Raw genomic sequence first — 11,026 nt, 5'->3', positions numbered from 1 at the left:
AGCACTTAACGAATTTCTTAATATGGGATTCTAAAATTCCGTAAGCACTTAACGAATTTCTTAATATGTACGGTAATCCAAAATGAAAGAGAGTTATCATAATTGAAATAATTTTTTTTATTATAAATTTATAGAACCTTCACGAAGGTTCGCATGTTCTTAATTAAGCTAAATTTTCAAAAGTTTTAAAAAAATTGCTTAAACGTGACATTTGTATTAATATTGTCCTTGTTTTTCCGCTTTCTTAGAAATGCCATTAATACATGAAATAGATCTCAGTTTTTATTTATTTTTTTATGTTGCATCAGGAGCAAGAAGAGAATTTAAAATCTACAAAGAATTAATGGGATATGTTTTGGGAATCAATAATAGACAAATCCACTCATTTTCATGTCCTCCAATTGCGGACTATCCAAATTTGTTGTTGTAATTGTTTGCTACAATTGAATTTGATATTTTTGTATGTAATGACTATAGCATAGGATACTGATCCTTTATTCTTCAAGTAATACCTGGATTTTGTGACGTATAATGTATTAAAAATATTTATTTATGCAAAAGATAATAGAAACTTGGGAGAAAGACCTTAAATCTCTTACTGGGAATACAGTTACCACACGCTTATTGTAGAATAGTTTTACTACATACATGTAAATAGTGTGGTGATCTCAAAGATACATTGTTAAGGATTTCCTCCACAATTATATTTGACAATTCTCGGGATGGGAGATAGGCTTTGTAAAAGATATATTCCCAATCAACTCAATATAAGCTTGCTAATTATTTGATGCGTGTAGCATAGTAAAACATTTCTAGACTTAGGGGCATGGTTTAAATGCAAAAAGGTCACTTTTGGTATCATTCATATAGGTGTATTAACCTTCACATAATGTAATCCTACAATTTTCTATTCTATAGTTTTTTTTTTTTTAATTTTTATTTTTTTTAAGATTTAATCTTCTATTTAAGAATTAAGCCAACAACACCATCATAGAATTAATTAGTGCACTTGAATCTTGGGTAGAAGTTTACTTATACTTTTTATTTTTATACATCAATAATTAGGCATTGAGGGATCTCAATTGTAGATATTTCCGTTGGAAATAGTGAAAGGTACCAATTGAACTATTGTTTCTGCTAATATAACTTATGTTGTATTTAAAAAAAAAAAATGATTAAAGTTCACTCTTAATTATTTCATTCTTACAAAAAATTAAACACTTGAGTTTTGAGTTTCATGGGATAGAAATTTATAATATGAGATTCATTTTTTTTTTTTTTTTTTAATGTGTTCCCTTTGTTTGCTTCACGCTTTCTTGCTTAAATCTGAGAACATGAATTGCTTCTCACAATGTTTTCTGATTTTGTGTTGAAGGGAAAATTTGTTTTGAGCAAATGAGGAACAAAAGCTCAAGTGTTCATCGCTGGAATAACATGGACTATGATATCCTTGTTAAGATATTCATGAGTCTTAATGTTATGGATTTAATTTCTGTTGTTTCTCAAGTATGCAGCTCATGGCGCTCGGCTTGTTGTGATCCCATTCTATGGAAGAAGCTTGACTTATGTATTCAGATTTCTGACTCTTGCATGCTCCCCTACAATCAGATGCTTGGTCTTATAGCGTATCAAACAACAATAGGCTAATGAACATCTTGAAGACAACTTCAAATCTCAGTCAGGGAAATGTGACTTGCTTGATTTTTAACTTCTTTGAATATGTAGAAGATGAGCACTTGGTCTATGCAGCTAAAAGGTACGTACCATGTTTCTTTCCTTAATTTACTTGCATGCTAAATTGGTGGACTTACATTGAGACCTTTTTCTTGGTAGGAATCGTAATCTAAAACGACTTGCTTTACCAATTTGGAGTCGATTACCAGTAAGTGGAATGCGAAAGGCTTTCAAATATTGGAAAGGGCTTGAGTCTTTAACTGTTCCTGACTTCAAGAGTCCCATGAAACTGATGAAAGCGATTGGCACAAATTGCAAGAACTTCTCAGAACTTAAACTTACATGCAATTTCAACCTAGATTATGCTAATGCTATTGTTAAGTATGTGCCAAAGCTTAAGGTGTGTTAGTGTATAGTTTAGACTAGTTTAGCCCATTGGGCTTAGCCCAGTATATTGTAGTTGTAGTTTACTCCTTTTACTTGTACTACATACATACCTATCCTATATAAGGCTCTCTATTGTACATAATTTCACATACATCAATATACAGACTATTTAGTCTTTCTCACACTTTATATTGTTAACATGGTATCAGAGCCATTCCTCTGACTTTCTGGTTCCTATGGACATCTCCGGCGTTCTTCTGCTGCCCTCGCCTTCATCCAGTAGACACTGTCAGAAGCGAGTCACCGCCGTCATGCCCACAGTCCCAGTAACTCTCGGATCTCATTGTTCTGCTCATCCAACTGTCAAAACAAAGGCACAGAGTGACAGAACAGACAATCCCGAGCAAAACCCAACCAAGAACGGCCAGAAAACACCTCACACGCGCCTCCACGCGCCGCCTGAAGTTTCTGCCTCACGAGCATGCGTTCCACGTACCGCCACGCTCCGCCACGAATAAACTCCGAGCGTCCCACCTCTCAGTCTTCCAGAAGTACTCACTACAAGTTTTGCCGTGCCAAAGGCCATGATATCTCTGTTTGTTGCAAACTACAGAAATTTGTGCAAGAGTAGAATAAAACTTCTCTTCCTCAGGCAGCTACTGTATGTCCTTCAGATCCATCGGTTCCTACAGGTCCATCTTTGACTTCCTCACTTATTACGGTTGATATTGAAGTAGTTGTTCAACAGGTTTTATCCCACACTTCCACTGCCCTTTCTGTCACCTCAGGTAAACAACCTTGGTTTTTTGATACTGCATGTTGTAACCATATGACTCCTGATGAATCCAAATTTTCTGATAAGGCACCCTTAGAACATCCAATCACCATTTACATTGTTGATGGAACTCCTATGCCTGTTAGTCATAAAGGAACAATCTCTTCTTCTTGTTTATCCCTTAGTGACACTTTTCATATTCCAAAGTTATCTCTCAATTTGTTTTCTGTTAGTCAACTTTGCGAATTAGGCGTTGATCTTCTATTTACTAATCATGGTGTGGATGTGCAGGATCCCTAGACGCGTCAAGTGCTTGGGACAGGCCGTAAGGTTGGTCGCATGTTTGAAGTTCATGACTTGAAGATTCCTTCATAAGTTATTTATGCAGCTGTTACTATTGCCACCTCCTCACCTGATCTATGGCATGCTCGTCTTGGTCATCCATCCTTATCTCGTCTTTAGTTGTTAGCTTCTCAAGGTCATTTAGGTTCAGTTCAGTTTCAAAAATTTGATTGTACTTCTTTTCATTTTGGCAAACAAACAAAATTGCCCTTTAATAAAAGTGACTCCTTTTCTTTTGCCCCTTTTGATCTTATACATTCTAATATTTGGGGTTTTGCACCTATTCCCACTGAGGGGGGATCTAAATATTTTGTCATATTTGTAGATGATTTTTCTCGATATACTTGGATTTATCTGCTTCACCATAGGTTTGAACTTGTGTCTATTTACCAAACATTTTATAAAATGATTGAAACACAGTTCAATCGCACCGTTAAAGTCTTTCGATCAGAGAATGCTCAAGAATATAATGATAAATCTTTCCTATCCTTTTTAGACAGTCATGGTACTCTTCCTCAGCAGTCTTGTCCTTACACCTCTCAACAAAATGGTCGTGTAGAATGAAAATATCGTCACATTCTTGATGTTGTCCGCACCCTTCTCATTTCTACCTCTCTTCCTGAGCGCTTTTGGGGTGAGGCCGCACTCACTGCTGTGCACACCATTAATCGTATTCCTTCACCAACTACACACAACAAATCACCATTTGAACTTTTCTATGGTCAAACTCTTGACTACTCCTCTCTTCGGGTTTTTGGTTGTGCTTGTTTTGTCTCTCTTCCTCCTCATGAACGAACAAAGCTCCAACCTCGTACTCGTCTCTGTTGTTTCCTTGGTTATGGTGTGTCTCAAAAGGGGTTTCGCTGCTATGATCCTATTTCTCATCGCCTTCGTGTCTCCCGTCATGTTGAGTTTTGGGAACATCGTCCTTTCACGAGTCTTCAGCAGTTTCCTGCATCTTCTTTCTCAGAGTCTCCCATTTTTACTGATCTTTTCCTCCCTTTCTATCCTGAACTTGTGGAGGATTCTTTAACATCGGCTACCTCTCCAGACGACTCATCTCCGGTTCTGTCTCCGGCATATGACCTGCCTGTCTTGGATCTTGTGGCACCACCCTTTCCTGAGTTTCCTGTTGGTCCTGAACTTCGTCGTTCCACTCGGGTAAGCATATTAAGATCGACTACCACATCACTCACCAGCATCTCAAAAAAGAAAATCTCAAGTTGTTCTCCATCTCCTCTACTGACCAGCCTGCTGATATCTTTACCAAGACTCACCCGCCTGGTTGTCTTCGAGATCTTATATCCAAACTCCAGTTGACTTCCTCCTTACCACCTCGAGTTTGAGGGGGGGATGTTAGTGTATAGCTTAGACTAGTTTAGCCCATTGGACTTAGCCCAGTATACTATACTTGTAGTTTACTCATTTTACTTGTACTGCATACATACCTAGCCTATATAAGGCTCTTTATTGTACATTATTTCACATACATCAATATACAGACTATTCAGTCTTTCTCACACTTTATATTGTTAACAAGGTGCTTAGTCTTCGGGCCACAATAGTGTTCAATAAGGAAACTTTTATCTGTATACTGGACGACTTAAAGCATTTGGAAGTGTTGAATATATGTCACTGCGAGTTCGTATTTTGAGACTCTACATTCTCCACTACACTATGCCAAGAACTTGGGGGATATTTGCAGACGGACACAGTAAAGAAATAAAATATAGTAAGTTAGGACGGGTATGAAATGTATTTGGAAACTAGCCTCTCAAGTTTTAGAAACTTGAGTTTCATATTAAATTTGAGTTTTAAAAACTCACCTCCCACTTGCTGATTTGGACAAATTTTTGCCACATAGATCTCGAGTCTTTTACACTTGATTTCAATGTACGCTGCATACGGAACTACAAACCCAGAAAAGAAGAAAGAAGAAATAAGGAAACCCAGCAGAAAGAAAGAAAGAAGAAGAAGATCCACAGCAAAGAAGAAGACCCACAGCACACACAAACCTAGTCTCCATCAAGCACATCCCGATCGTCGATCTACGGTGCAGTTCACGATCTCCATGGGTGCAGTTTGAAGTTTGAAGTCGGTCAAGTTTGCTTTGTTTTGAATCATTAAAAACTATTTGAACTCTTAAAACATCGCTAACTGCAACTATTAACCTCAGTTGCCGCTAAAGTTTCTCCATTTTAGGTGAGCTTTTCACTTTAACTAGCTTTGTACTATGATCCTTATGATCAAAACCCAGTTGCCCTTTTATGGTTTTTTTAAGCTTTCTAGGTGGTAAATGAAGTAGGGGTTGGATTTTTTTTTTTTTTTTTGTATACCAGGTGTTTGATTAAAGTTCCCAGAGAATTAGTTTGGTTCCCCAGAAAGGAAAAAGATGTATGAATCTAAGTCACATAACTGAACAAGGATTAGTGAAGTTGGTTTTCCTTATTTTGCTTCCTTTGTGCTGGTTTCTTGGTGATCAAACTGAAAATTATGTCTTGCTAGCCTTTTTAGTGCTAAAATTAAGACACTTGCTGCAGACGATTTGCAGATGATGTCTTCTGCACTGGAACTCGAGTTCCACCTGGAATTTTTTACCAGATCAGCAAGTCAGAAGTCTGGAACTTGAGTTTTAAAAACTCGAGATGCTAGTTTTCCACTTTCTTTCCCAACTTGTCAAATAACAAAATTCTTCTAATAATAAAGTTAAATGGAAAAAAAATTCCAAGAACTTGACAAAACAATCATTGAAAAAGGATCAAGACTTAGAGAGTTCCTCGCTTGTCAGACACCCTGCACTATTTGTCAAAGTTTGAAGCATTATGAATTTGAAAAGGTACGACGAGAGGATGAGGTAATTTCTCTTGCAGTATGACTTGAAAAATGGAGACCTATCTAGGCAAGGATTGTGAGTTCAATATTTGTGAGCTTAATATATATTTTTGAATAAATGAACCTCTGTAGACAGTTTAATTTATTTTTTGCTGCGTCTAGATAAATTTTGGAAAAGTAATGATTTTCTTTTATTAAGGTTTTCTAATTGCTCTGGAAGGTTAATCTATAATTAATTAAAGCCACACTACTGTGATTGCAACCAAATTTGTAGTGATGTTGCTTTTGGTCATGATGTTAGCCACATACATTGATCTTCATAGACGAGCCATTTGTTGACAAAAACCCCCTCCAATGGGGCATAAAAGGGATGGGAAAAAATTGATGTTACAACTAGAGTTGGCTATTCAAATATTCTGATATTTAACTACCTGAATTTCAGCAAAAACTTGATATTTTCCTTCATGCAAGCACAAGACAATAGAAATTAAGTGTGATCTTAATGCAGAATATTTACAACATGATATTTGTTAATTTGTTTCATTTTAATTGTTATATGATTGAACTTAATTTCGAGGGACATAAACAATGCTGATTAAAGGTAGCAACTTGAATCTTTTGAAAACTATAACATTAAGTTTTGTTGGGAAAAAATGGAAACTCCAATTGAGACTTAAAAATATAATTTGTATGGATGCTACTTAAATGAAACGCTTAATCCTCATTGTGCATACTAACAATCTTTGTTTAGAAATTGCTTAAAATTTCAGATTTGACTTCATTTTGATTTTCTTGGTATGAAATAAAAATCTATATTTCTTATCCACTACAAAACGATATTCATTTTCTATAAAGAAAAGCATTTCTTATTTCTCAAGAAATGTATCTTTTTTGCATCAAAGAATAGGTCTTGAAGTCTTATAAATAGACAATCTATTAAAAGTTTGGTGGCTTTGGTGAAAGGTCTTCCCATATGGGAAGAGACTTTGAATTTATTTGAGAAAGTCTTGGAAAGATTTTGTTATTTGTGAGTGTTCTTTGAGTGTATAAACACTTTGTACTATCTCTTTGATATAGTGAATTCATATTTTACTACGTATTCGTGAATTCGTGAACAGAGACTATTACCAAGCAATTTTAATCCTTGGTATCATCTTGTGTGTAGTTAGATATATTTTTTTTCTAGTATTCTACGTTCCTATCATTTGTTTTGGAGATTTTTTTCATGCCCATAATATTTTTAAAATTAAAGTGAAAGTGCTGTTTGAAGACTCTTTTAGTGCTATTTGAAGACTCTATTTCGGCCATAATAAATTAGTATAAGAACTTCTGCCATTATAACAATTTCCCCTCACATGTAAGACACTGAGAATGTATAATTTTCTTGGGTTGGTGCCGATTGAAGTAGACTAGAAAATGGCCAAATGAAGATAGAATCAATTAGATTGAAGAGGTTTTTAACTTTGAAATGCTCTTGGACTAGCTAGCGCAGAAAACGAGTCTCTCAAATCCATATATAGGCAATATAATTTGATTAAGTGTATATCACTTTAATTAAAGAATAGAGCTTAATATGTTTTAGATCACAATGCTCTTTGGACGATGGTGAAACCTTAAGTATGTTCATATGTAAGTACCCCTACAAGTAGTTGTATTATATTTGGTGAGAGATCTGTAGATATGATGTAATTTTGTTTTTACCAATGGTTTTATAGCTTAATAATGGTAGGATTTGATCGACAGTGGATGAGGGATTTCGGGATTTGTGAGAATATTATGGAATCCTTCCATCGATTCTTCTATTTATGGAATATGTACTTTAGGATTCGATCAATTGTGGATAAGATATTTGTGAAAATAAAAAGTTGTTCTACCAATAAATAAATAAATATTTGAGTTCAATAACAGCATTATATAATGAAAATAATCTCTTTATTCGAAATAAACATTGAATTCATCCAGAAAAAACAAAGCATTTGATAAAATTAATTGAAGCCCAGAAATATATTTTTTTTTTTTTGTTTTTTTATTTTTCCTGGATGAATGAGATTGCTATTGAAAAAGAACAACTAAATAATAATAATAAGCCTACATTTCAGATACTTTCGAAATCATCCATCCAGCACCTTTTAGATCCATCCATCAAACCTGGGCTCAACCTAAACATGAGAATGCAAAACTCCATTTGACTCAGAGCTCCATCTCCATCAAGATCACCTTCCATCAGCATTAAAACAATCTCTTCATCTCCCATGTCATTCAACCCCAGCAGAAAACTGTTCCTCTTCAAGCTCTCAAACGTGATGAGTCCCTTCTCGCAATCCATCAGCAAACGAAACCCACTGCAGAGTTCCCCGATAAACCCTTCTGCACCCAACCTCGCAATCATGGATGGGAAGTAGTCCTCGAACTCAACCGAGTTGTCTAGTGCCAATTGTGCCATTCTTAGCTAGACTCGAACTTGTACGTGAATTTGTACGTGAACAAAAAGGAAGAAAAGGAGTAGGATTCGAGTGATGGGTTGTAATGGTAACAAGGTTGTGAATAGGAGTGATGGAGAGTGAGGGAGTGAGAGGTGTATTATATAAGTGAAGAAAGGAAAGAGATGGTGGCGTTCGTGGAAAAAGGGCAAGGGTTCTAAAAGCCAATGAAGGAAGGTACATAATATGAGGAGGATAAATGTTTATGGTTGTATTGGGGAGCTTCTTGCAGGCTTCATCGGAAGAAACCTGTTTTCTTTATCTTTGGTTCTAATGGAGCGCTTTGCTTCTCCTTCCTGGAAGTTGCATATATGTGTGGCTAACTTCTATATACATGGCATATATAGCAACATGTGTTTGTGTTTTTAGCCTTGTTGACATTAAGACATAAATTACTGCTTCAACATGTGATTATTATTCTCTTGATCATTATGTACCTTGAGCATACGGTTATTAATTAGAAGACAAACCATTGCATTATGAAAGAGATAGCTTAGCTACTATTTTTTTTTTCCAGTCTTATTGGGTGCCATGAAACTTAAAAATCACTCATGGTTGTGCAAATGAATAGTTTACTTGGGTGGCATGAGCCTCTGTGGTCCAAATTTAATTACTTACAAGAAATAAGGAGAGAAAATGATTGGTCCAAATTTATGACTTGTTTGTGTGGGAAAAAAAAAAGTTATTTTTGCCTAGGCCAACTCAAATCCATATGACTTCTTGATATTGCTAAAACTTATAACCCAAACAATATTTTATTTTGTGCTTTGTAGATTTTGTTAAGGAGTGCTCTAAGGACATTCATAAGATTATTTTTAGTATTCTATCAATGATTGTCTTCCTTTACTTATTTTAAAAAAGATAAAACTTATATATAGTATCTTAGATGCTATTTTTTAGGTTCCTCATTTTAAAATTTAGTCATATAACTATTTAATTAAAAAAATATACATTTGTTTCATGAGAAAAAAGCCACATAACAAAATTTTGAGAAGGAAACCTAAGGAACACCTCTTAAATACTGTATCTAAATTTTGCCAATTTAAAAAATAGAATCCAACTTTGTACAAATTTAAATTATACACACAGTTATTTTGAATTTTATGTACACAAAAAAGTGATTCAAATATTCAAATATTCTTTGACCTTGGGACACTTGCTAACAAGAGTATGTTTTATTTTATATGAATACATTTACACCTCAATTTGGCCAACTTTGCTATTTGATTCAAGAAATTTCAAAAGCAGGAAAAAACCATTGCAATTGTTGGTGTGTTGGCGTTAGGCCATAGATTCGTATGCTTGGTGTCCTTTCATGTACTTCATTGTCCTTCCAGTGCATGTCTCTTCTCACCTCTACATTAATTTGAATTGTGTACCTGTGTGATGGAGCCGAGCTTGTTTCAATAATTGCCGCACTGACTAAAGTTAGGGACCTAAAGTCAAAAAATTTGAACACCAAAGAATACCATCTTATCAACCTATGGTTGTTTAAAATCAGGTCCTGAAACTAAGGCTGAAATGGGTCTAAATGAAAGCAGAAAGACGAACTTGTCAGCTATTAAATCAGTTAATCTGTAACATAAACCAAATGCTATATTCATTGTCAGCTAGTACTCCTTTTTTATTGCATAGAATTCTTCTATCCACTTTTTGTGCTTCACTTATCATAATTTATTATGTATTCATTTGATTTTTTATATAAAATAATCAAAGTTCAAAATGAAAAAAAAAAAAAAAAAAAAAAAAAATCAACCATAGCATACCATAATTGGTAAAGCAATAGAGTGAAACATAAAAAGTGGAATAGAGAATTTGTATTACCAAATGTAAAATGATTTCGTTCCTATGCTTTATTGTTCTAGTCCTACAAAATGCTGAAATCACAATGATACGGGCATGAATTAAATGCCAATTTTCTTTGTTCTTCTATCATTTTGAATTCAGTGTTAGATTGAATTCAGTATTATATTCGTGTATTTTCTTTGATGAAATCAATGATATCTTTGTTTTCTCAATAAGTTTTCATTCGTCAACTATCTTTTCCGTAGACTTTGATAAGGTTTTCGAGGTTTAAGTAATCTATTACTTTTGTGGCCAAAAATCAAAATAAATTTATCGATATTTTCATCTTCAAAAAGGACTGATTCGACAATGGGGTCTTGTTAGTTAAATTAAAGGATATGATGGTGATCTACAATGGGGGTAAAGTTCTCACTTTTCAATCATCTTGGTTTTATCTCTCAGACAAAAGGAAGTTTCAGTGCAGTTTCCTTCATCCCTTTCCTTCCCCAATTAAACGACACATTGTGGACATGATGTTTCCCATCAAGAATTTTTATACAGGAAATTCTACATAACAAATTTTAATTAATGTTGCTAAGAAAGGATATACATGACAGTAGTTTTTTTTTTTTTTTTTTTAAATTTAATTTTTAATTTTTTTTCTATTTAAAAAAAAAACTCAAATAACACTAATAAGCAATAAATTTTTTTTTTGAGCAAAAGGTTAGAATTTTATTAAAATAAAGTCTAT

General features: G+C 34.4%; 1 protein-coding gene across 1 annotated transcript; it reads right to left on the bottom strand.

Moving 5' to 3' along the window:
• Positions 1-8,026: 8,026 nt before the first annotated feature.
• Positions 8,027-8,791, bottom strand: LOC115957674 (calcium-binding protein KRP1-like). Its single transcript, XM_031075980.1, has one exon. It carries the CDS (start codon positions 8,451-8,453, stop codon positions 8,106-8,108), a length of 348 nt encoding a protein of 115 aa, XP_030931840.1. The 5' UTR covers positions 8,454-8,791; the 3' UTR covers positions 8,027-8,105.
• Positions 8,792-11,026: the final 2,235 nt, after the last annotated feature.

Source organism: Quercus lobata, chromosome 8, assembly GCF_001633185.2.
Source record: "Quercus lobata isolate SW786 chromosome 8, ValleyOak3.0 Primary Assembly, whole genome shotgun sequence".
In the NCBI taxonomy this organism is placed as follows: domain Eukaryota; kingdom Viridiplantae; phylum Streptophyta; class Magnoliopsida; order Fagales; family Fagaceae; genus Quercus; species Quercus lobata.
This window is presented reverse-complemented; position numbering and strand designations above follow the sequence as displayed.